The 26,701-nt window shown below is 47.5% G+C and overlaps 1 protein-coding gene across 26 annotated transcripts in view; it reads left to right on the forward strand.

Moving 5' to 3' along the window:
- Positions 1-26,701, forward strand: part of Ptk2 (protein tyrosine kinase 2) — a 229,663-nt gene that overhangs the window by 192,672 nt on the left and 10,290 nt on the right. For 9 of the 26 annotated variants that reach the window (XM_058580855.1, XM_058580854.1, XM_058580847.1 and 6 more), the window contains 8 exons: positions 2,426-2,537; positions 5,967-6,080; positions 8,539-8,625; positions 10,908-11,045; positions 11,956-12,087; positions 19,071-19,133; positions 23,966-24,005; positions 24,500-24,627. In XM_058580855.1, coding sequence (XP_058436838.1) covers positions 2,426-2,537; positions 5,967-6,080; positions 8,539-8,625; positions 10,908-11,045; positions 11,956-12,087; positions 19,071-19,133; positions 23,966-24,005; positions 24,500-24,627 — 814 coding nt within the window. The remainder of the gene's footprint in view (positions 1-2,425; positions 2,538-5,966; positions 6,081-8,538; positions 8,626-10,907; positions 11,046-11,955; positions 12,088-19,070; positions 19,134-23,965; positions 24,006-24,499; positions 24,628-26,701) is intronic. The other 17 variants (XM_058580862.1, XM_046448971.2, XM_058580851.1 and 14 more) reach the window with 6 other exon arrangements.

Consider the following 26,701-nt stretch of genomic DNA (forward strand, 5'->3'; position numbering starts at 1 on the left):
CAGGAGAGGTGGTGGAGATTATGATGGCCCCTCTTCCTGGATCAGAGGAAGAGGGGAATGAAGAGAGCACCCACATCACTTTGGAAGAGTGAACTACCACGGATACCCGTCTCCATCCTCCCCAACAGCCTTGGAGGGGTGTACCTTTGTTCTGTGCCCTGAGACATTAAGGGGCATCTGCCAGGTTTCTGCTGTGGAGCTGTTTTAGCTCCTGCCCAAGTCTCACCTGTTCCCGGTGGTGGCAACGTGCTTGGCTACCCGGAGGTGCCAGTGTCAGTAACTATTCTAGCAGGTTCATGGAAGTTGCACTGTAAACACTTCAGTAAGACATTGGATGGTTGCTCTTTTCATGCCTCGAGCTCTAATTGCTGCTTAACTCGTTTGAAATACTTGCAGCGCCTGTAGGAATGCTAGCCGTTAGCCATTGGGCGATGCTATTTGATGGGGATTTTGGCATAGTTCTTTTCATTTTTAAAAGCTTCTTGGGTTTTGGTGCACTTTACAGAGATTGTCTGAATTTTGTTTTATCTTTACAGTAATCCTCAAGGTCAGTAATTAGGGGTGGTTAGGGAGGCGCCCCGTTTTGTGGATGAGGTATGGAGGGATCAAGTTGTCTGGTCACAGCCTGTCTGTGGCAGAACTTGAACCCGACATCAGTCTGACTCAGACCTCAGGCTCCTTCCCTGTACCTGACTACTCATTACAGCTGTCATTACTGATGAGCTGAGTCCCAGCCAAGTCACTTATCTTCTGGGTCCTTGGAATCTGTGTGTCTCACCCACTCACTGTGAATCCGTTGTTCATCCAGCAGATGCCTAAGTGTCAACTATGTGGCAGGCATGGTTTCAAAGTGTAACACAAGGCTCTAGGTCATGAACGTAAAGAAAATTTAAATGTAAAGATATTTATTTCCACACAGAGTGAACAGAGTGCACTGCCAAGCGTTAGTCATGTAATGCTTATGTGCTTGGATGGGTTTGCCCTGGTAGCTTGCTAGAAATCCTCTTCCTGGCTTCTACAGGGCCTGTAATGGCTCTGGGCTGATGCCTGTGCAGCCAGGGACACTCCAGACAGAACCCACCCTCCTTCTCTGCAAGGGCACTGCTATTCTCTTTCTGGCTATTGAGTCTCCCTTTACCCTGAACCAGAGCACCTTAAACATATGCCCAGGGCTCCCTCCCCAAACGCTGCCTGGGTTCACCTGGAACTCACCCTCGGCCAGGTGCCCAGAGTGCCTTTCTTGGGAGGCTGCTGAGGGATTCTTGCATGCTATGGAGATGGCTTGGCGTTTGTTTCCTTGACCACAGTCTTAAGTGGGAAGGAAACCAGAGGCTGGGAGGAGAGGGTGGGCCTCAGCCTTGAGAGCTTTTCTTTAAAGTGGTAATACGATCCTTGCCTTGAGGAGAATATCTCCTTTCCTTTTGAGGAAAAATGTCTTTAAGGTCTGCAGTGATGGTTTTCTGACTCAGGGCAGCTAGGAAATGAATCTTGTCTGTCCTCCTGATTGGGAAGGTGCCTGAGTGAGAGCCAGGCTCCACCTCTACAGGAATGTCTTTATGAACAGTTGAACAAATTCCCAGATTAGAAAGAGTCTCTGCCGCTGATGTCACTCTTTCCTGAGTAATTCTGGGTGGTTATTTACTGCATTCTGCCTGCCAGGGGCCAGAAACTTTGAATGAGCTGTATTATTAGAACTTGGAGCTACAAGCACGTAGGAAAGCACTATCTGCCGCTTAGGCTTAGGACGAGGGTTTCAAAGACCCACTGGGCCCACTGAGCCTGGGGGGTGCGTGTGGCCTGGGGAGCTAGCTAAGCCTCACCCCGCCCCCTCTGCCTGAGAAGTCGAAGTCTCGGCAGTGGGACCTCAACGTCTGCACAGCCAGGGTAAGTGTAGCGCTTCCAGCTCAGGGCAGACGGTATTTTCTGAAGCACTTGTGAGTGCTGTTGTAGTCTTCCTTATTTTCCTGGCCAAATAAAGTACTTTTTAAGCTGAGAATTAGTAGGACTACTGTACTGAGCAATTGAGGAAGTTGTTGGCCAACTTGCTAATTGATCACATAACGTGCTGGTGAGGTCACGTTCTGTGGGAGTCTGTGTCTGTCCAGATTTTGCCTCATGTGTGTAGCTGCTTGACGAGGGCTGTGTGGGATTGCTCGGGTCTTTCTGATCTGCTCAGAGTGCACTTCGGCGTATAGATGCTTCCCCTTGGCCAGTCCTCCACTCTCACCAGCCTCTCTCTTCCCTGTGCCCCTGAGAACCAAGGCTGCTCTAGCGTCCTGGCTCAGGGTTAGGAACCCAATGTGGCGTTCCCCTTTCTTTATGAGTGTCCTCCACTAGGGTCCAGGTGTGTTCCTGGAGGGGCAGGGTGGGCAATGATGGGTGCTGCTCGGGCTCTCAGCCCCCTGATTCAGTGTGTTTTCTCTAGCACGATCCTGGAGGAAGAGAAGGCTCAGCAGGAAGAACGGATGAGGATGGAGTCCAGAAGACAGGCCACCGTGTCTTGGGACTCTGGAGGGTCCGACGAAGCACCACCCAAGGTAGCCACCGTCCCCACCCCAGCTTGGGGTGACTCTTTAAGTGCCTTCTGGAGTCTGTGCTGTAGATAGCTGTTTCCTTTGAGGAGAGAAGAGTACGGTTGCAACCAGTGTTCCCTTCGTCCCTCTGCAGGTCACCCTCTTGTGTTCCTTTCCATAATTTGCATTTCAGGTGGAGGCTGTTGGTGACCGTAGAGTATGCTCCCTTTCCTCTGCACCTCCCTCCTCCACAGTGGAGGAACCTTTTCTTTCATTGACTGTCAGGGGTCTCCCTAATAATCGGTCATTGCTAAACATGAAACTGGGCCACAGACGCCTCACGTTTCACTGTATTTTAAAATGAGTCCAGTCCCACCTGACCATGTCCCTTTTGCTTTGTCTCCATTTGCTGAGAACACCATGCACATTTTCTGCCTGCGGCTGGGGTATCTGTGTGGGAGCTCGTGGCTCTTGCTTTCCTTCCTCAGAGAGGCCTCTCACCTTGCCTGCACACTGTCCCTGTCCCTCCTTCTTTTGTCTTCTCCCACCCAGGAGCGCAGCTATAGCCTTCTGCCATGGCTGGGGTTTCAGTAGAGTTGGCCCCTGATGCTTTGAGTGATCGAGTCTTTCTGCACCATTCCAAAGAGTGGCTTTTCACACCATGTTGTACTGGCCATGAACATGCCTATCAGGCCTTTTTCTGGAAAGCCAAAAAATAACAGGCATTTTTGCAGTTAATAGTTACTTGTTCTTTGATAATTGATTAGCTAAAAATATGACTTTAATTAAGTATTCATCTTCTTTTTAAAAACTATTCACAAATCTGCCAACACAATATAATTTAAGTATTGAACCATTCAACATGATTCCTGAAAACTTATTTTCTTGTTGAGCCATGTAGCAGTAAACCTGTCACCACATTGAAGGTGAGCATGGGTAGTGAGCACAGTCCTGCAGAATGGAGGGGTGAAGGGGCCTCCGCCCAGCCCCCCTGCAGAGAAAGAAAAGCACCCCACTCCAGGGAAGGCCCAAGCATTCCTCTGTTGTTCCTAGTTTAACAACAGCATGACTCCTTGGTGCCCACGGAGCCCCTCTTCCTGGTCTCCACAGTTGGCCTGTGTTTTAATTCTGTAGCAGCTGCACAATGGCACTGTGCTGGGAGGCAGGAGAATCATGTCTTGATCACGCTTTGCTGCCGGTCGGGGTAGTTACCTCCATACTGCACACCTCACTTTCCTCCTCCAGCCAGTGGGACGTGCTGTGAGATCATTCACCCTTCGGCTCTCCTCTTGGCACACTGAAGTATAGAAACCTCAGTGTTCTGTGACAAACACTACACGGTGCCACACTGCCTGCCCTGGAACTCATGGAATTGAAGAACTTTTTTCATCTAAATATTTCTTTCTTTCCTGTCTGTCTCTCTCTCTCCCTTCCTCCCTTCTCTTCCTCTGGTGTGCTATGGATAGAACCCAGGGCCTCCCCGGTGTCAGGCAGGCTCTCTATCACTGAGCCACATACCAGCCTCTAAGCATCTTTTTATATCCCAATCTGTTGGTTTATCATTTATATTTGACTTTTAAATTAGGGCCACGGGGTAGAGCTGGCTTGGCTTTTCTTGGCTTAGCATACAAGAGCCCTTGCACTGATCTTTTTAAACTTCGGTCTGTCTCTTGCTTTCACTTTCTCTTTCTTTGAAATGTCTTTGGAATGTGCGTCTGAAGCCCTTGTCTGCAGGCGGAGGTTCTTCCCTGTACCACACGTGTTTGCAGCAGAGCCTTCTGCCTGGTCCTGTCCGCCAGACTTGGGATGTCATCACAGGTGTGGGGTGATCCCAGGCAGCGAGCCGGGCTCTCCTGTACACCAGGCAGAATCAAGTCTCATGTGCAGTGTGTTCCTTCCCAGAGTTCACCGTCGGGGTCAGGTTCTGCATTCATGGTCACAGTCCTTGCCGTTTCTAAAGTGAGTCTGTTACTCCAAGGTAGTGGGCCAGCACTGTGCTTTACTCTGCCCCACAAGATGGGGACTCTGTGGATCCCATGGGTTTTCCTCACTCCAACTGTGATACCTCAGGATACATCCCACTTGGATTTCCTGACTTTGTAGATAAATTTTGTGTACTAGTAAAACATTGGGCTGGGGGTACAGCTATGTGGCAGAGCGCTTGCCTAGTGCTGGTTCGGTCCCCAACACTGCACCAAAAAAACAACAACAAAAAATTTTTAATATGGCTTTATTAGGTTTTTTTGGTCATTGATTTGTTTTTTTAATATGTTTTTTAGTCTTAAATGACACCATATCTTTAGTTTATGTGGTGCTGAGGATTGACCCAGTGCCTCACACATGCTGGGCAAGTGCTCTACTGCTGAGCTGCAGCCCCAGCCCCAGCCCCATGGCTTCATTCGTTTTTTAAGCAAAAATGTCTTTCTCCTATCCAAGACTCAACAGCTTAACTGTACTTAATGGCTAAGGCTTACAGCCGGGCGGCAGCTCCGAGGCAGAATTCTGCCCGAGGGCCTGGGCCCATCCTCAGTTCTCCTTATCCCACTTACACACTATAGGAGGCCACGTTTCTTCCCAGTGGTTGCAGTCCTGGAAAGTAAACTGACAGGCCCCGCAAAGCGTCACCTGTGGTAACGGGAACGCAGAGCCGCTTCTGGGCTCCAATGGAGTTTGTGACTCTGTGTTTTGTCACCTAGATGAAGTTGAGTGACATGGGAATCCCTATGTTTGCTGGAAACTGCTCACCAGTCCCCCACCCAGTCCTCGTGGCTGACAGGAGCACCTCACAAGTGCCCTGCATGCCCCGAGGGCTGCCCTATCTTTCTCTCATCCCCCTCAGGAGAGTTGGCAAAATCCCCTCCACCACACATTCTTTCAGGTGAAAACCCCAGTTTTCTTGGAGGGGGAGGTGCATTGACCCTCCTGGGTCACAGTGCTCGGCGACATGGACACTGTCTTAATGACAGCTAGAATCTGGCCTGGCACCCACCTTTTCCCTGGCCTTGACCTTGGTTCCTCTCCACAGCATTAGACTCTGGGCACCCTTGGTGCAGTCACTTCATCGTCATAGAACCTTTCCGTCTTCTTACTTGTTATTTTGAAATGGAGCCTTATAGGTTTTATCACTCACCTCTATTTTTTTGAGTCACTGCAAGATTTTTTTTTTTTTTTAGAGCTTTTGCCATTTTTATTTCTTTGCTATGTTCCTTTTTGTTTGAGTCAAGTGCACTTCTCATATAGAAGCATGATGGCGCAGCAGATTTTAGAATTCTGCCATTACTAGCTGTGTGACTTTATTCAAATCACCTGCCTTCTCTGAGCCTACGTAAAATGTATGGGTCATCGACAGATTTTACTTGTACGTAAAAGCCCTTCAGAGGTTATGCGAAGTATATACCGAGTAAATGGCGGCTGTTTGTATTTCCGCACCTTTTACTTATGTGCCATTTTCAGAATTTAAGCCGTGGATGTTGCCCTGTGACTGGGAAGCTCCGTCTGTTGCCCCAGCTCTTGGCTCTGCGTCCTTCCACACAGGATCCAGGACGTCTTTCCCGCGCAGCCGTTATGGTACTGCTTACTTATTGGCACGTTCCTCTAAACAGCTCTTGCCACAGCAGTCTCAGTGTACAGAGGAAGTCACACTCTTCCTTTTGAAACCTCTTTTAAATCACTACAACCACTTTTTCAAATTAAATCTTTAAAGATGTAAATCTGCATACAGCCCCTTAGCCCCAAGGAACACACTTTGTAAGCTGCCGCTTTGGCAGGAGTAGAGAGGAGCCTAGAACACCCCTCAGACCCTTTCCTGTTGCAGGGGTCTTTGAGGAGTTCATGCTCACATTCAATTAAGTTTGGAGTGGGCTGAATCTCTGAGGGGCTGAGGGGTAAGGGAACCTTCCTGTCCTCAGGAAGTCAGTGGCTCCTTGTTAGGCCGAAGCGAGTATAGAAATGCTGGCCCTGCCCCTGAGTCAAGGGGAGCAGAGGACCTGTGTTTCCCCAAGGCCGGCAGGACCAGGAGACCTTTGTTAAAGACTCATGGGATGGGAAGTGTCCCACAGATAGAGATGTGGATGTTCCAGGCCTTGGGCACAGTGCAAGAGCAAAGCCTGAGTCCACCCCGCACCAGTGCCAGAGGACATGGTGCCACAGAGTCTTCAGTGTCCCGCTTGCTGGGCGCCAGTCCAAGTCTTTTATACTCTGGTCTTAACTCCTCTGAGACCAGTGTATTCCCACCTGGTTGAATCCCTGTGTCATGTAAGACCTTGTGGACTTCCCTTGTTTTCCCCTCTTGTTTCAAACTCAACTCTCCCTTTGCTGTGAACTTGAATTCATTTATCTCGGAAGCTGGAATTGAGATGCTCAGTGCTGGAAGGGGCTGGAGAGCTCTTCTGGCTCCACCTGCCTGATAGTGAGAAAGATGAGGCTTGGCAGGTGGATCACTGGCCCAGAAGGGCACAGCAGAGAGCACCAGAGCAGGCAGGCGACAGAGGGCATGCCCAGTGTGGCCAGTGTCCTTCACTGGTGGCAGTTTAATAGCTTCATGGGGACAGAATTCATGACCAACCTACCCCCAAGACCATGCACACAGCTTTTCTGTGTGTTCAGAGTTGTGCACCCACTTCCACAGTGACCCCCCAAGTGTCTGGCTCCTCGAGGCACACCCTCCCGATTCCTGTGCCTGCTGTTGCGCGACTCCTACTCTGGACACCCTGTGGGTGGAATCACTGTGGTTCCTTGTAAGCGTTTCTTCTCTCAGCGCGTGCCAAGGTTCCTCTGTGTCATAGTCTGTGTCAGCACGCAGGGCCACATGGTGCTCCCCTGTAGGTGTGCTGCGTGTGTTCTCCTCTCCTGCGGGTAGTCATGCTCCCTCTCTGGCTGCTGCAGATGGTGCCTTTGAGAGCCATGTTGGCCCAGATGTGGGCTGCACTTCTCTGCTGTGCATCCCCACCTCTGGGGCTGCTGGAGCCGTCCCTTGACTGCCCTCCACAGAAGCTGCCCTGGTCTGTATTCCTAGCAGCAGTGCTAAAAGGTTTCCATTTTTCTACATCCTGGTTTGTTTACATTTCCTGTGTGTGTTCGTCACACCATTGCAGCGATGACAAGCCGAAGGTCACTACGGCTTCAAGGTGGTGGTGTGCTGGAGCCTCGGGAGCTGAGCGCCTTTCCTGTTCTCGGGGGGGGGGTGCTTGTGCCCCCCCACTCTTAAGCAGCACCTTTTGCCATCTCACCACCAACCTGCTCAGAGTCTCTGTGTGTTCGAACGTGTTTCTTAGATAAAGTACTGGCAAGGGCTGTGTCTGCGGCTGGGGCTCAGCAGTAGAGCACTTGCCTAGCACGTGCAAGGTACTGAGTTTGATCCTCAGCAGCACATAAAAATAAATAAATAAAATAAAGGTATTGTGTCCAGCTGCAACTGGAAGACAGATAAAGCATTGGCAAGCATTTTCTTGCGTCCTTTGGATTGTGTGCTCGCTCTGGGTGGTGGTATTTGCAACACACGCTTTGTGTTTTTGATGATGTCCTTCTCACCTTCTCTCCTCCTTTGGTAGGTGTTTTTGGTGTTGTAGCTTAGAAACTGTTGCCTAACCCAGGGTCTCAAAGATTTGCCCCTGTGTCCTTTTCCTAAGAACCTTAGAGCTTTCACTCTTTCATTTAGGTTGTGGTCCACCTTCAGTTAATTTTTGTGTGTGATAAAGGAATAATCAGCCTTTTTCACATGCAGGGGTCTTCTTTCATCATTGAAATATCTTAGCATTTTTATTGTTGCTTTTTAAAAAAATATTTTTCTTTAGTTATAGATGGACATAATGACTTTATTTTATTTATTTATTTTTATGTGGTGCTGAGGATCAAACCCAGTGCCTCACACATGCTAGGTGAGCACTCTTTCCACCGAGCCACAACCCCAGCCCTTTATCATTGCTTTTAACCAAGCTGTTTGTTAGAGATATATTTTCCTATTATTTCTGTGAAACTTAGACCTGTAAATGTTCATTCATATGATACACTGTTGATTTCTTCACAGCCCAGCAGACCTGGTTACCCTAGTCCGCGCTCCAGTGAGGGATTTTACCCCAGCCCGCAGCACATGGTGCAGAGCAATCATTATCAGGTACCGTCATGGCAGACGTGAAGTGTGTTACTTGGCTTTTCCATACTTTGGTGGTGGGAAGATACATGGTATGTATATTTCCATTTTGTATTTGTTACTCATTTTGGTGAGTGACCTAGGAAAGTTGTCACCTGGTCATTGCCTACGTGACTGTTGTCTCTGGACACCATGCAAGGCATACATGTCCTCACAGTCTTAATGAGACAGGCTGGTGCCCCAGCAGTTGTTACGCCATTCTCTCCTACTTGCTCTTGCAAGGCACAAGTTGGAACCAGTAGATACGCATTATGCAGAGGTAATACTGAACATCAGTTTTTCCAGAAGACAAATATAAAATTTAAAATGACTGTAACAAACCAGACAAAGTACTGTCTAGACAGTGGACGGTGTGGAAGGGACGCTGGACGTGCCAGCCAGTACCATGCACAGGTGAGAAAGGAGCACCTTAGTAGAGGACCTAAAGCAGTCAGTAGCATCTGTCTTTGTTCTCGAGGGAAGGGATTAGCTTTTGTTGGCTTGCGTTACCTGCTGTGAAGTGCACAAGTCTGGTTTCTGACCAATGCCAACACTCTTCTGTCCCATGCCCACCTCCCAGGACAGGCCCCAGAGGCCCCTCGTGCCCTTCACAGAATGTCACACCTGCCCTGGGAGCAGCACTCTTCTGACTTCTGTGACTTGCTAAGTGCCTAGGCAGCATATAAACAGCAAAATAAGACTGTCATCACTGAACAGATGGTCGGTGAGCCTCACCAAGCCGTTTTCCTCTCCCATCAGTGAGGCCAGCTATAGTGCCTTTGCTGGTGTCTCTCTGTATTCCCTTTTAGCCTCAGGTGTCCACTGGTTCTTCCACATGGCCAGTATTATTTAGAAAACAGCTTAAAATTAACACCTATAAGTCAGTTGCACTCCTAGTCATCGTGATGAATCTACTGAAAGAGAAATTAGGAAAACTATCCCATTCACAATAGCCTCAAAGAAAATAAAATATTTGGGAATCAAGCCTTAACAATTAAAACTATACAACACTAAAGAAATTGAATATACACACACACGTTGGATTTTTGGAAACTTTAGCTGGGCTGTCAGCTTTGGGAAAAGTACCCCAGTTTACCATGTTGAGTTGGCTTTGTAGAGAAATTAACAAACGTATTAGTCTAGAAACGTTAAACTTAACTTTTTTCCATTTGTACAGGGGTAACGCACTGTATTAAATATGTAAGGTCTTCATGGGTTTGATTATAGAAACTAATAAAGTATTCTCCAAATAATGGGGTGGGGGGAGAAAACAGCTTTAAGTAATTCAAAACTTCTAGACATTTTTATTCAGAAAAAATGAGAGCTCTCTGTGTATCTTACATAAAGACTTACTGGTTAATGTTGTCCATGTGGGATTTGGTATGATTCACGTCTGGAGACCTAGTAAATGAGCATGAGGTCCGTGTGGGTGTTTGAACATATGGATTTGGCTCTGCTTTATCTCATTAGAAATTTAACTGGCCACCCTGGCCATCCCATACCAGCAGACGCTCTATGTACGTAGATCCCATGTCTGCTCACTGAGCCTCCATCCAGAGAGGGCCTGTGGGGAAGACCCCTCAGCTCTCCTCATGCCTGGAGTTCTCCTGTCCCACTGTGAGAAGGCACAACCCCTCCACCATCAGCCCCTCCTTCACTGGAGGACAAGTTCCTTGTGGCTCTGGCACTGGGCAGGACGGGGGATTCTGGAGCCAAGTGTGGCACAGCTGTTTTTATGGCTTCCTCTGGCTTTTATATGCAGAGAGAGTCTGATCTGAGCATTTCTATAGTCGTAAAATTCCAAAGTGAATGACTTCTCGTTTCCTAGTGCATTTTCTTTAGTTGTCTAATGCAGCCAAACTGCCTTTCTCGGGGCTCTTGTTGAGAGTCCCTTTCCTTGCTCTGCCAGGTTCTGTAAGAGCTGCCTGTGTTCTTTGGCTCTTGGTCCCTGTGACCCAAATACAAAACCAGAACTTGGCTCTGACTGTTCTTCAGCTTCTGCTCCCTCTGTACCCAGGGACCTTTGGGGTCACATTGAGCCACTCAGGTAGTCCAGGGCAGTTACCACACTAGGGTCCTGGCCTGGGTTGCATCTGCACATTGCCCCGTTAGAGAGCTGTTGTCATGTTCAAGGGATTGGGACTTGGACATTCTGGGAGGGGACACCGTCTGCCTAGTATGAAGTGCTCCAGGTCACTTCCCCTGCAAAGCAGAACCACACAGAAGCTGGGTTATGGAAACGTTCCTTCCTCTTGTCCTACTCACAGGTCTCTGGCTACCCTGGTCCACACGGACTCACAGCCATGGCTGGCAGCATCTACCCCGGCCCAGCATCTCTCTTGGACCAATCAGAATCGTGGAATCACAGGCCCCAGGAGATACCCCTGTGGCAGCCCAACATGGAGGTAAGTTGTGTTCTTGACTTAGGAAGTGAGACACCTCATATTTCTAAGTCTGACTGCTTGATTTTGAAGACTGAATTCTAAGATCAAGACTCCCCAGCTGCTCAAATGTTTTTTGAGGGTTTTGTGAGGGTTTTTTTTTAATTAAAAGAAATACGTGAGGGGAGTGCTCAGGTATTTATAGCACGTGCCTGAGGCCAGAGGAAAGGCAAGCTGACAGGACAAGTTCTTTGGGCTATGTTCATTTTTATTCAGTTTCCCTGATAAGACCCACTGTCCTATGATTGAAAATCATTCATTTGAGTCAGAGAAGATCCACAGCTGTCTGTAGTCCGTGTCCCTTTCCTGGGAGTGCTCGTGGTGAGCGGCTCTGTGATGCTCCATAACTTGTGTGTGTCATGTTCAGTGCTGCTGTCCACGTCCTGATTGTTTCTGCTTTTTGACTATAGGTAATGGTGCCTTCTTCGTACACATTCTCAGTTTATTTCTTTAGAAGAGAACCCCACAAGCAAGCAAGAAGTAGGTTTTGTTGCAAAAGTGACAGAGATACAGAGGTAGACTTCTTCAAAGAGGAGTGGCTCCAGAGCTGGGAATTCCAAGAGAATCTTTTTTTTTTCCTAATTTTTTTAAATTTGTAAATAGACACAATAACTTTATTTTATTTGTTTATTTTTATGTGGTGCCAGGGATCAAACCCAGTGCCTCACACATGCTAGGCAAGCGTTCTACCACTGATCCACAACCCCGGCCCCTCCAAGGGAATCTTTGACACACAGTAAACTTCAGCCTACAGGGACGAGGCTGGAGCATGAGAGGCCGTTTCCACCACCCTTGCTGCTTTGCTTTGGTTGAGAGCAGGGGCGTGCGAGCAGCCTCGTGAGAGTGGGTGTGTCGTTTCCATCTTTCCTGCCAGGACGCGGCATCGTTGGACCTGAGAGGAATGGGGCAGGTGTTGCCCGCCCACCTGATGGAAGAGCGACTGATCCGACAGCAGCAGGAAATGGAAGAAGATCAGCGCTGGCTGGAGAAAGAGGAGAGATTTCTGGTAATCATGTTTCAGAGCAGCTTCTTCCACTTTGAAATCCCATTAGGGTCTACTATATTGCATGTAATTGCAAAATTTTTACATTATCCAAAACAGACTTCATTTCATATCTGGTCCCTGAAATGTGCAGCAGTGAGTCATTTGCTTTCTCAGTTGCTCATCGAGGTCTGTCTGTAGGTTTCATTGTGCTCTGTGGCTTTTCATGACCTCACTGTTCACATCAGAGAATCCCACCTGGAGTCGGCTTGCAGTACTGCAGGGCGCCTGCGCTCCTCTGCAGCACGGCCTCACAGCCCTGCCCCAGATGCAGCTGCACTTGGGAATGAGGAATGTCTTCCTTCAGGTGACCTTTAGAAGTCCCTTGGGGACCAAAAGGAAGTGCTGGAGCAGAGAAACCTCTGTGTTCCTAGACACCAAGACTCATTCACTCACTCACTCGCTCATTTATTTATTTATTTATTTTAGTTGTCAATGGATCTTTATTTTTATTTATGTATATGCGGTGCTGAGAATTGAACCCATTGCCTCACACATGCCAGGCAAGCGCTGTAACACTGAGTCCAGCCCCAGCCCGACACCAAGATCCTTTTGGAACTTTCTAAGTTTTATTTTGAGACAGGGTCTTGCTGAGTTACTGAGACTAGCCTCAAACTTGCCGTCCTCCTACCTCAACCAAGTCGCTGGGATCTCAGGTGTGCACTGCCACATGCAGCTAATGTGAGGCCTTCTGACAGAGGCCTAGACCTGTGTGACCCTTGCTCTACCTAGAATGTGACCAGCCGTCCGGGCGGCTTTCTCTGTGTGTGCACAACCCCCATAACACCGGTGATACATCCCCAAGCACTCTAACGCAGGTCACGTGATGGCCTGTGTGGCTACCTGTGTTCTTCAGTGTGTCCCTCACCCTCCTTCAGCAGCAGGCATCTGAGTCTGCCCTGGCTCCACTTTTCTACCTTCTCCCAGGTGGCTTTACAGCTTGCTTTTAGGTGCTTCAACCATAATGGCTCCTCATTGTCATTGACCTTTTTTAGCTATGTATTCTCTGTGCAAAGGCCATTGATTTTTAGGAATATCCTGTCATTTTCTAGTAATGTATCTCAAGAAGGCCTTTATTGATTTCCTTGGATGCCCAGTTCAGTACTCATTACCTCATTCATATATATATATAAAATCTTCCTTTTTAACATTTTTTTTTTTTAGTTGTAGATGGGCACAATACCTTTATTTAGTGTTGTTTATGTGGTACTGGGGATCAAACCCAGTGCCTCACGCATGCTAGGGAAGTGCTTTACCACTGAGCCGCAACCCCAGCCCCTCCTTTATATCTTGGTTTTTGTCTCCTGAAGCACATGTTGCCTGCCTTTGAATTTAGGGGTTTTTCCTGCATTTTGCTTTTCTTTCTGAAGTTGTATGTTTTCTGTGATAGTTCTCCATGAAGTACAGTCTCGTCTCTGTGTCTTAAACCTACTACATCTTTCTGGAAGATTTCCCCTGTCCAATCATGCACACCTTTCCCTTGGGTAGCGCTCATCCTGTGTTTAGGAAGACGGATACCTGTCTGGGTCTAGGAGGTGATTCTTCCAGGATTTGCTTTGCTTAATTTGGAATTCCGTTGTGGTATTGATAAGTGAGAATGATTTATCCATGGTCATTGCTGTTTTCAAGATCCAAACCTTACTTGTTTCATGGAATGAGGTGAGTGCTCCCTATCCCATCTCAGATGTGGGCATCAGACTCCAGGTCTGCAAGTGAACCTGGAGCATTTCCAACAACTCTACTCCCCTGGCTCTTAGAAACTGAAGTGTTGTACTTTCTGTCTCTCCTCTCATGTTTGTGTCACATGCTTGGCTCGGATTCCTGAGTCCCTCCTGAGCTTCTCCTCTGCTGTCTACCTTCCAGCTGTCTGAGTCCGTCACCCCACTTCACCCTAGACCAGCCCTGCTCAGTGGGCTCCTTGCAGATTCCTGTGAGCAGCTGTCCCCTTACTCATAGACCTTGTGATCTGGTGGGCAGCGCTGGGTGGGTGGTCTGAAAAGAATCTGGAGGGGAGTGTCCCACTGACGGGCCAGCAGGCTCGATGGGCGGCCAGCTGGGGAGCCAGCCATTGGAGACTCTGAGTGGAGAGCAGGTCTGGGGTGAGGAAAGTCAGGACAGCTGAGACCCAGGGCATCCCACAGCTGGAAAAGGGCTGGGGCGGCCATGTGGTGGAGTGCTCCCATAGCACACTTGAGGCCTTGGGTTTATCCCTGGCACTGCAAAGAAATAAGAATAAATGAACTGAGTTGAAGTCTTCTCTGAAACATTGTCCCCTCCAGGCTATTTCCTACAGCGGTGCAATAGTATTTTTTTTTTAGTATATATAATTTTTTTTTAAATTGTTAATGGACACAATACTTTTATTTTGTTTATTTATTTTTATGTGGTGCTGAGGATCGAACTCAGTGCCTCGCATGTGCTAGGCCAGTGCTCCACCCCTGAGCCCCAGCCCCAGCCCCAGCCCCATGCAGTAGTATTTCTAACATGTAACCACCCCATCCAGTGGCTGCCAGGGTGAGGGCCTACTATTGCCAGCCCTGTGAGCCAGCCTCCTGTTCTTCCTTGTGAGGCCAGCACTAGTTAATTCTGTAGCAGCAGCCCCACGACTCCTGCCTGACATCCTGTGGCCTCAAGATGGTATGTCCTGAACCACCCTCCCTCCTGTCCCTAACTCAGAAAGAATGGTGCCATGTCTGAGAATCTACTGTCAAAATTTGAGTTCTGCAAACTGGCCATTTTGCCAGGTGCTGGCAGCAGGTGGGCCTCAGTCTGTAGAGAGGCCTTTCTTTCCTACCAAGCCCTGCTTGAAAACAGTAAATTGGCTTCTTTTTATTACTGTGTGCAGGGTGATTTTCTAATGTGGCACTATACTAAAAAAGGATCTTAACTTTAAAATGAGAGTTCTGTCCATATAAAGCCTGCTTTGTGTTCTGAGAAAAGAAATCAGTAGTGGAGAGCTGTTTTCCCCACACACAGCAGAGCAGTCAGTCCCTAAGAAGGAGGAGTGCCAAGATGGGAGCTAAAGAGTAGCAGTGGACGGTCACTGTCTGAGGACAGCCTCTGCACTGGCCACCGCCCTGCTGCAAACTTCCCGGTCTTCGGCTGCAGAGTGTAATCAGAGGAGAAAGGACTTTGAGCCAAAAGTCTAAAGTTTGTCATTTTCTAGAGTAATAGCAACATGAGCATGGAGTTTGTAGCTGTCCAGACCCAGAACAGCTGGAGCTCGGCTTACCCCTGGTGGGAACATGGCTGCTGCCTGTGACCCAGCATTCGCCCTTCTGACATGTGCCCAAGAGGATGAAGCACACATGCCTAGACATAAAAGAATGCTTCAGCAGCTTTTGTTTGTGGCAGCCAGGAACCTGAAACGACCTCCTCGCCTGCTGATGGCAGGACGGGTGAATGTTCATACCATGGAACTCTGTGCAGCACAAGGCTTCAAGTTCAGTCCACCAGAAAAGAGACAGGCGGGAGTGATCTCGGGCTGGAAGAGAGGTGTGGTCCCTGTACTAGGCCTAGGGCAGGGTGTGTGGGAGCCTGCTGATCCCTGCTTCATATCTTGATCCAGGTGGGTGTGGTTTGCACCTACAGAAACATGTGTTGAGCTATGCACTTTCTAATCAGATTTTTTAAAATATATTTTTATTAGTTGTAGTTGGACATTTATTTATTTATTTATTTCTATGGGGTGCTGAGGATCGAACCCAGGGCCTCGCATGTGCTAGACAAGGGCTCTACTGCTGAACCACAACACCAGCCCTATAATTAAATGTTTCTAAAGAGCATATATCTGCTAGGGAACATGGTCAGTTCATCCCAAACATTCTTTATTTATGTGATCTATTTGTATAAGATTTTTAAATATAAATCGTTGCGTTGTATCTTTGTACATCCTTAGAACTTACTGTAAGGGGTTGAGAGAGGACTTCACTCAGGCACAGAACAAACCCAGCATCTGTCTTTTTTTGTTTGTTTTTAAATATTTTTTTTAGTTGTATATAAACACAGTATCTTTATTTATTTTTATGTGGTGCTGAGGATCAGACCCAGTGCCTCACATGTGCTAGGGAAGCGCTCTACCACTGAGCCCCAACCCCAGCCCAGGATCTGCTTTTTGATTGGTTTTGCCTACATCACTCCAAACCCTGTGTGTGGCATCTTCCGTTCAGACGGGCCATGTATGAGGAAGGAACTTAAACAGGGGTTTCTGTTGGTTCCATGGAGCACTAGATGACTGTAAGTAAAAGAATAAATTAGACATACATGTTTTGTTTGCTTGATTGACTCCCACCTCCACTATTTAAAAGCTGTGTTGCCCCCAGCAACTAAATGTGCCTTTGCAAGCTTTGGACGCTCACCCGCCCTGCCATGTACTGCCTCAGCAGCAACAGCAACATAGAAGAGGGTTGGCCCATGTCCAGAGGGGCAGAGACAGTCGGCTCAAGGAGGAAGGCCCAGGACACTTTCCCCCACCAGCATCCAGGTGTCCTCAGAAGACAGGGCAGGAGGGGCAGAGTTCACCAACCGACAGTTTTCTGCCTATGGGTGGGCAGAGTTTTGACATGCTGCCATATGGTGTGGCACCAGAAGAGAAGCCTTCTATGCGGAAGCTCACATTGAGACTCCCAAGTTCCCAGACCTACGCCCAGCAGCAATAATTCCTTTCTTAGAAATCCATCCCAGGAAATCATCAGGGACTTAGTCACAGATCTGTCTTTGTAGAAGGGACATGGGCCCAGGCCACACTGCTTGTCCTGAACTGATTTGAACCCCGCCCTGACCTAGAGCCCATGCCCAAGGCTGCCACTTTGTTTTACAGGCCATTTATTGAGGATGAGGGCTGCCGAGCCCCTCAGTTCTATTTGAGTTTGCCTCATGCAGGTTTCTACACAAAGGCTACAAACCACTGATGTGACTTCACCTTGTGAGCATACGTTAACTCGTGATAACTTCTTCCAGGGAAGAGTAAATGGATTTTATCTTTCCCTTTGGTTTGCCTTATAGTTTCTTAATTTCTCTATGGAAAGTGTTTCTCATTGTTGCTTCAGTAATAGTCAAGCCTGACTCCCCCACCGCTAGGATTCCAGCGTGTCCCCTAGAAGTTCACCTGTTGGACCTGAATTCTCAGTATGAAGTGTTGGGAGAGGCCAATACCAGGGTATCGGGCTGTGGGGACGGAGCCCTCCCCAGTGAGTGAGCACCTTTCCCTAGAGATTGGCTCAGGTATCCAGGAAGTAGGCCCCTTCTCCTCTGCCTGTACCCAGCTGCCCTCCACTGTCCACCTTGAGTCGAAGCAGCACCAGCAACAAGCTTTCTCACTGTGTCCTGGGGTTTGGACCCAAGGCTTGCATAAAGCTGCCTCTGTTCCTGCAACCCGGACACTGCCCATGCCTCACCAGCTGGGATGGCTGATTGGATTAAGGTGGCTCTTGTTACATTTCCTTGCTGTGTATCTCTTCAGGGGGGTACTCCTGCTAGGAAGTCTGTCCTACAGGCCAGGGGCTGCCTACCTCTGAATTCTCTCCTGGGTGCATTTCCCACCCAGCCACAGTTGCTCTGTCTTGAGAGGTGGTCCACTCTGCTCTGCCTCTGTGTGGCACTGGATTTATAGATCTGTGACATTTGCAGTAAGAACTTTCTTTTAAAAGTACCAGTGAGTGAGGCTGGACTGTGGCTCAGTGGTAGATTTCACCTAGTGTGGGTGAAGCACTGGGTTCAATCCTCAGCACTGCATAAAAATAAATAAATAATAATAAAGGCACTGTGTCCACCTACACCTGAAAAAAATATTTTAAAAAAAGTACCAGTTAGTGATATTGTATGTAGCACATGTAAACATAGAAGTAATTTCACCTATAGAGTTTTATTAAGTTTCGCTTTTCAGAGTTCAGAAGTATTTATTCAGATCTTTTCTGGTTTCCTTATGGACACAGTTGTATCGTGCTTTGTAGAATTCTGCTTTCTTGACACTCATTGAGGACTTAGGTCATTTCCCACCTACATTTACCTATGATTTTTAGATGCATATTTTCCAATAAAAATATCATAATTTTTACAGCTTGGAAGTTACCTCTGGCAGCAATGTGAGCGTGTGCACCTGTGAGGTGTGGGGCTGGGTGTGGTCTCATTCTGCTAAATGGACACACAGCGAGTCACATGTCCTTCTGCCCTTTTGGCTCACTCTTAGGGCTTTTTGTCCTATTTCCTCGGGCCTCTGATTATTAAAAAGTTTTTCCATAAGTGAGTGTAAGTGTGTGTGCCTGGGTTCAGGGGTGACACACAAGCTTCACATCTGCCACAGGACAACCCTGGGGATCCTTAACAATGCTCATCAACCCAGAGTCCTCTCTTTGTAATTAGCCACCAGCTGCTCCTTTACCCATGTCCTACACTACCAGTTCCCAGACCTCAGCGTCTGTCACAAGCCTCCTGCACTCCCCCTCATGCATAAGAGGAGGGAAGTGGGCAGAAGACAAGTGGGAGCCTGTCCTGGAAGTTCACTTCCAGCCCACAGTGGAAACAAGCCTGACTGATGGGTGCAGAACTCGAGGCTCTCTCAGGACTTGGAAGCACAGACCCTGTGGAAGGAAACCACTTCAACTGGAGAAGGCCAGCAGTGGGGAAGGAAGACTGTCTGGGAATTGGCTCTGTAAAGAGGTTGGCTACATCAGAGGACAGTTATATTGTAGAAGGAAGGAATCTTAGCCAGACCTGGTGGCACACACTTGTAATCTCAATGGCTTGGGAGGCTGAGACAAGAGCCTCAGCAACTTAGCAAGACCTTGTCTCAAAATAAAAAACAAAACAGGCCAGGGATATGACTCGGTGGTAAAGCATCCCTGGGTTCAGTCCCTGGTACCAAAAAAAAGAAAAAGGAATTTTGAGCAGAATCTGCCAGTGGGTTTTCAAATTTTAAAATAGACTTATTTCTGTTTTTATTTCTGTAGAAACCTGATGTGAGGCTATCTCGAGGCAGCATTGACAGGGAGGACGGGAGTCTTCAGGGGCCGGTAAGCTGGGGCTCATAGTGTGTGGGCATCCACCTTAATGATACCTCTGATGTCAGACAGAATAATCAATTCTACAAGTAAAGTGAACATTTCACTAGGATTATTAAGACATTCTCTGTACAGAATTCTTATGCAGATACTTAAGTTTTCTGCCCATTATTGTCACAGGCCTTTTAGTAGTAAGCCACAGTCCCTGTAATCTTAAAAAGTATGTACACATGTACTATAGTTACATACGATTTCCATTTGCTCAACGTTTTATATACTACTATTGCTGGTTATAAAAGTTGTCATAGTCACATAAAACTTATTCAAACAAGATTTGTTTTCCCCCTTGGGGGTGTTAGGGAAGAGATGCCTGAAATTCTCTTTAAAGAACTAATTTAAGGGTTGAGATTATGGCTCAGCAGTAGAGCGCTCGCCAAGCACAGGCGGGACCCAGGTTCGATCCTCAGCACCACATAAAAATAAACGCATTGTGTTGTGTCCATCTACACCTAAAAAATAAATATTAAAAAAAAAAAAAAAAAGAACTAACTAAAAGGCTGAGGCTGTAGCTCAATGGTAGAGTGCTTGCCTTGCATGCATGAGACAGTGGGTTCAATCCTCAGTACCACATAAAAATAATAAATAAATAAAATGCAGATATTGTGTCCATCTACAACTAAAAAAATAGTTTAAAAAATGAAGAACTAACTTGGAAGGGCTGGGGTTGTAGCTCAGTGATAGAGTACTTGCCTAGCAAGAACTAACTTAGGATTTAGTTCAAATATATTTAAAGCCAGCTAGAAATACTTCCTGGTGTCAGGAGGGAAGTAATTTAAATCATTAGGATTTGCACCTTCTGGTGTCTAATAAATGCGTACACTTCTACCCCAGCAGGTGAATTCTTCTGGCCCTTTTGAGGTTCTGGGTAGAAAGAAACCTCTGAGTTGACTTTCAGACCTGCCACTGTCAGCACTTACTTTAAATTTCTGAAACTTTTTTTCTCCTCTTGTTGTACTAAGGATTGAACCCAGGGACACTTTACCACTGAGCCACATCCCCAGCCCTTACTTCATTTTGTTTGGTTGTTTGGCTTTTTGAGACAGAGTCTGGCGAAGTTGCCCAGGCTGGCCTTGAACTTGCATGTGCCATAGTACCTGGCCTAAACATCATTCTATGTATATAAATTACATCCAGTTTTGAGATAAGAGGTGCTGAGGATTGTCTGGGCCTTTCCGTGATAAGCTTCTCTGAGTAGCTACAGCACCATCTTAATCAGAGTCCTGGGTTCTCAGCACCTAAGTGCATGGTACGGAACCACCCTGGCCTATGCCGTAGCTTCAGCATCCCCTAAGCTCTGATGCCAAGGTCACCCATTACCAACCCGCAAAGCTTTGGCATTTTTCCTATCAGTGTATCAGCTCAGGCTGGTAGCCTGAGTCTGACGTTCCTCAGCTCATAAGCAATGTTACATCACCCACCAAGCTCCTTTCCTAGGCTGAAAAGACTCAAGTACAGCAAGCATTCTTTCCTGACTTGTGAAAAACTCTTCAAGGACTCACTAGTGAGAGAATTGCTAATAGGATATTTGTTAGAAAAGAAAAATTCTTTGTGTTCCAAAATGTGGCACATAGAAGATACTCAGAAAATACGTAGAACAAATTAATGAGACCTGGATAGGAGGATAACTCAGAAATGCCATATTCATAAGAACTGTCAGACAAACGTGACAGGCCCACTTGCAATGTCATGATTTTCTGCATGCCAGACGTAGACAGTAGTAAGAGTGCTTGGTGCTTAGTACTGCAAAGTGCTGTGTGGAATGGGCTCCACGTGATACTCATATTACTGTCAGGCTCTGTTGTCACCTATATTCCACAGATCCGTAGACTTGGCTACTGCAGAGGCCTCCTTGCAGTGCCAGACCCAGGCAGTAAACTCCTGTGGCCACCTGGCAGAGCAGGCTTGTCTTACTTCCCCATCACCACATTGGTCCTTTTCTAAAGACAACGTTTAGTTTGGTGCATTTCTTGGAACTCTTTAGCTTTAACTTTTTTTTTTAATATTTATTTTTTAGTTGTAGTTGGACACAACACCTTTATTTTATTTATTTTTATGTAGTGCTGAGGATGAAACCCAGTGCCTCGCACATGCTAGGCAAGTGCCCTACCACTGAGGCATAACCCCAGCCCCTAGCTTTAACATTTTTGAAATGTTCTGAGAGAGCTGTTTGGGTGAAAAGCAGCACAGCTTGTAAACGAGTGTGCTGTATCCAATAGTCATTAACGTGTAACTAGTGCATGCACATAGTTAATAGTCATTAATGACTAGCTGATGGAAATTAACCCCTTCTGTGTGCATGACAAACAGAGTCACATCTGCACCTTTAAGATGGCCTGTGAGTCAGTAGCGTACTCAATTTGTGACTGCAGCCCAGGACTGGGTACATCACTAGTTTCAGAGAAGAAGTATACTGAGGCCCGGCAGGCCCATGACACGTGGCCCAATAGATGTGTGGAACATGGGCTTCCCTTCCAGTGCCTGCCCCTCCAGAGTGGAACCTGCTTGGCTGCACACAGGCACATTTGTTAGGTAGTTCCAGAATGTTTCAGAAATCGAGTTTTCTAGTTAATTGAGCTTGGTTGTCACCTAATATCAACCAGAAAGCTTGCTGAGTTGAAAGCCTTTTAGGAATTGTGTAGGTTTTACCGCCAAATCTTGGTGCAGCACAGCCAGCAGGCACTGCATCATGTTTTAGCCATATTAACCACCATACCCAGCCCAGGCTCCTCTGGCTACCTGGCACCTCGCTGCTCCCCAGGCGCGCTCTCTGTCCTCCCTCCTTGCACGTGGCTTGGCTCCTACCTAGGATGAGCTTGGCCATCACAGCCATCTCCAAGCCTGAGCTCAGGACTCCCCTTCCATTGGCCCTGTGCTGTCTGGAGTGGGCACAAGTGTCTCTCTCCACCTCTCTGTCAATTTCTGTTTTATTCAACTTTTTCACCACTGTGACTAAAGGGACTCAACCAGAGCAATTGTAGAGAAGGAAAAGTTTATTTGAGGGCTCACGATTTCAGAGGCCTTAGTCTTTAGAAGGCTGGCTCCATTTCTCAGGGCTCAAGATGAGGCTGAACATCATGGTGGAAGAATGTGACAGAAGGAAGCAGCTCACATGATGATCAGGAGGCAGAGAGAGAGGTCTCCACTTGCCAGATACAAACATATACCCCAAAGCCACGCCCCAATGCCCACCTCCTCCAGGAACACCCTGCCACTTCATGTGCCACTCAGTTAATCCCTATCAAAGGATTAAATAACTGGTTTGGTTAAGACTCTCACAACCCAATCTTCTCCTCTCAACCTTCTTGTATTGTCTGACACCTGAGCTTTGGGGGGACACCTCATATCCAAAGCATGGCAGCTCCACAAGGGCAGGAGCTCTGGTTTGTACCCAGTATAGTATCAGCTACAAAGCAGGGGCTCAGTACCTGCTAGTTGAAGAAATGCAAGCGTGGAAATGGCATGTAAGGTAGAAAGCACGTTGCTTAGGACCCCTCCCCACCTCCAGGCTCTGAGAGTTTGCAAGGTTGGGAACCAGGGTGGGAACTAGGGATGCAACTCAGCAGTAGAGCTTGTGCTGGGCACAGTGTCACAGCACCTGCAGTCCCAGCTCCTGGAAGGCTGAAGCAGGAGGATCACTTGAGCCTACTAGTTCAAGGCCAATCTTTCAACATAACATAGTAAGACCCTGTCTCTTTAAAAAAGAAGAAGAAAATGTAAGTAGTTAAATTAGTTAGTTAAAACAGGATAAAATCAGGGTGATAAATGGCAGGTTGAAAACAACTGTGATTCTGGGGAAAATAGCCATTTTAATTATATGTACTGTTTCATTGTCCTGGTATTTTAAAGAAGTAGCTCTTTTCAGTAGAAAACAAAGCATATTAAATTATGTGTATGTATCATTATTTTAAAATGAGCAAGAAAAGTTTTTCTTTTACAAGGTTGGGTATGGTTCTAAAACTTTTTTTCCCCCCCCATTTTAGTTATAAAACTCATTACTTTAGGTTGGCTGTACACCTCTAATCCCAGCAGCTCAAGAGGCTGAGGCAAGAGGATTGTAATTTCAAGGCCAGCTTCAGCAACTTAGCAAGTCCCTGCCTCAAAATAAAACATGAAAAATATGACAGGGCCTGGGGACGTGGCTCAGTGGTTAAGCACCCCTGGTTCAATCTCTACCAAAAAAACAAGAGACTCATTACTTTAAATGCAGCGTCAGGCATAAAGGCCTGGAGAAGGACTGGTTTCCATTAGAGGCCTCCCCTTACCCAGTCCCTGTTTCCTTGCCTTGTCCTAGAACTGCTGGAGGGTTAAACCCGTTCTGATGTACACAGCGCTTTAGGGACATTGACAGCATGAGCCCATGGGGACTGCCAAACACCCCAGTGCTACCAGGTCCCTATCTCTTCATTGTTGATTGCACCCTTACTGTAATCAGAGGGGGTAGAAGGACACTGAGCATGGGATAAGCAGTGGACACATGCTGGGAGGGCTGGGATTTCAGACCTTTGATGGTAAACTAGAGACATCCGTGTAGGAAAGTTCTAGATCTGTATGAATACCAGAGTACCCCAAGGTTGCCTTTGTTACAGCCCTCCCCACACACTCTATTGGTGTGAGGTGTCACCTGCCTATTTCCCCACACCACTGAGCCCTGCAGGCAGCTGTCTTGTTCATCTCAATGCCCCAGTATCTGGCAGAGTTCAGGGGGTGGATGAATAGGGAGGAGAGTGGGATGGTTCTTTTCCCTGTATACACCAGTACATTGACTCAATTTTCCTTTCCCACAGACTGGAAACCAACACATCTATCAGCCTGTGGGCAAACCAGGTCAGTGAAGAAATGAGTTGTGTGTCAAAAGCTTGTGTAAGTAGCTGGGTATAGTGACACACACTTGTAATCCAGCCACTCAGGAGGCTGAGGCAGGAGGATCCCAAGTTCAAGGATGGCCTCAACAACTTAGGGAGACCGTCAGCAACTGAATGAGACCCTGACTCAATTAAAAAATAAAAAGTGCTGGGGATGTGTCTCAGTATTTAAGTATCCCGGGGTTTAATCCCCAGTACCAATTTTTTTTTTTTTTTTTTTTTTTAAATACTTGTGTAATTGGCAGCAGGTTGGAAGTATTGTAGTGTCACAGCTGGGGGATGTCCACAAGATTTTAAGCCTTCCCCCAACAGATCACAGCAAGTTTGGTTCTGACCACACTCAGCCATGGCTGGAGTCCTGAAAAGCAGAATCTAATACTGTAACACCACAGGCCCTTAAGACAGGAGCCTGGTGCCAGTGCAGGGCATTGGCTTTCTTCATTACCCTTCATACAGGAAGTCCTTCTGCTTTGCCAGATCCTGCGGCTCCACCAAAGAAACCTCCACGCCCCGGAGCCCCGGGCCACCTGGGCAGCCTCGCCAGCCTCAGCAGCCCTGGGGACAGCTACAACGAGGGTGTCAAGGTAGGCATCAGATGTGGGCATGCTCTGTTCTTAGGGTTGGTTGGATCCCTTTGTCCTTGGAAGATGACGTCTGTGTCATACAGTGGGTGGGGACAGCACAGAGGGGACCATAAGGGGCCAGAACTCAGCTGGTTCTGAATCCCCTGAGAGCCAGGGAAGTGTTACCCAGACTCTCCCAGTTTTCTCTCATGATTGACTTTAGGGACTTTATGACTTTGTGCCTACATCTTCCTCCCATGAGGCACAACGTGTCTGTGGAAATCAAGTGTTGATTTGATTTTTAAAAATCAAGTTTTATAAATTAATTAAGCCATGATACCAGGGGTATGTGAGGACCTGTGGGCCCACTTCGCCTCTAGGCTCATAATCGTGGTGTTAAGAAAAGCCTGTTGTCCATCCAGAGTCAGGATGGTTCCCTGTGAGAACAAGTAGAGCCCCCCCTACCCTCCCGCCAAGAGCAGCACTGGCCCAGGCACAGCATGATCTTGCCCTTGATTGGGCTCATCAACTCTGCTCCTGGCTTGGAGCTGGAGCTCACCATCTGCTCTCCCAGGCCCCCTGCCAAGCCTGAGAGCTGGGGCAGCTTTCCTCACCTGGATAGGGAGCCCCTCTGGCCTGGCCACTTAACAGCCACTTCTCCAAACACGCCCCATATATTGACCAGAGGCACACCATTCCCATGATCTGACTCTCTGGAATCGGGTCAGGTGGTGGTTTGAGGGGCAGAGCTCTTCCCGACCTGGTGTTGCATGAACACATGGTACACCTCAAAGTAGACAGCACCCCAGGTCAGTGCACATGAGCTGGGCAGAGGTGATCTTTGCTCCACACACTCACTGCGATGTCGGAGTGCCTTCCCCCAGCCAGGTGAGGTTCAGACCTTGTCCACGTTCATCCTCGTGTTGGCCTCACACAGGGGAAGCAGCGTGCTTATGGTCATTGGCTCTTGTGGCTGGGCTGGCATGCTGCTGCAGATCCATGGACTGCACACCTCTGCACTCTGCTCCAAGGTGCCACCTGTAAAGCTGCTCTAGCTGACCCCTTGTCAGGTATATGCATTCTTATCCCAAATCCCGGAAGAGAGCACGCATCCTCACCAGGGGTAGGGTTGTCCTGTCCATCCAGGAGGTGACCAGAGAGTGAGTGGGCTGGTGCTGGCGGGTGTAGCCTGCTTCCTGAGGGGTGTCCAGCGAGCACAGCTAGGCCCACGCTGCCCTGAAACCGATGAATATCCAGAGCACCTATTGGCCAGTCATCAGCTCCTGGGACCCTGCAGCTTCCCAGTGCTGTCAGGGACATGTGGGTATTCTCAGAAGCAGCAAAAACATGACCCTTCCTAACACAGGTTTTTTAAGTAAAAATTTGAAAAACAGAATGGTAAAAAATCAGGTTAGTGAGCTTATTTTCATAAGCCACAAGACAAGGCTTGCACAATGACTTGTGCTCCAGTGAAAAACCAACGTTAGAAGCTGATGAGGAACCCCAGAACCCTGACACACCTTCGTGTCCCACACCTGGAATAACCTCGTGAGTAAACTCTTGGTAGAAACAATATGCTTGGGCTGGGGTTGTGGCTCAGCCGTAGAGTGCTTGTCTCGCACACGCTGGACCCTGAAATCGATCCTCAGCACCACGTAAAAAATAAATAAGTGAAATAAAGCTATTGTGTCCAACTATAAAATAAATATTTAAAAAAATTTTAAAAAAGAAACAATATGCTTAAAGTACATGAAGATTTTGCGGGCTGGGGTTATGGCTTAGTGGTAGAGTACTTGCCTAACACGCATGAGGCACTGGGTTCGATCCTCAACACCACATAAAAATAAAACAAAGATTGTGTCTACCTAAAACTAAAAAATAAATATTTAAAAAAAAAAAAAAGATTTTGAAGTGATTAGTGTGGAGCCCATGCCCGTTCCTTTATTATCTCTGTAGTAAGTGTAGCCTGAAAGAATGATTGTTTTGATACAGAAATGTTTGCCTTTAACTAGGTATAACTAAAATAATCATTCAAATAACATTTAGCCAGAAATCGTCCCAGTTTTCCTTGGCAGCTTTGCTCTTGTGGCTTGGT

This window comes from Marmota monax, unplaced genomic scaffold (assembly GCF_021218885.2).
Source record: "Marmota monax isolate L192 unplaced genomic scaffold, Marmota_monax_Labrador192_F-V1.1 WCK01_AAM20220418_F8-fsc00073, whole genome shotgun sequence".
Lineage (NCBI taxonomy): Eukaryota > Metazoa > Chordata > Mammalia > Rodentia > Sciuridae > Marmota > Marmota monax.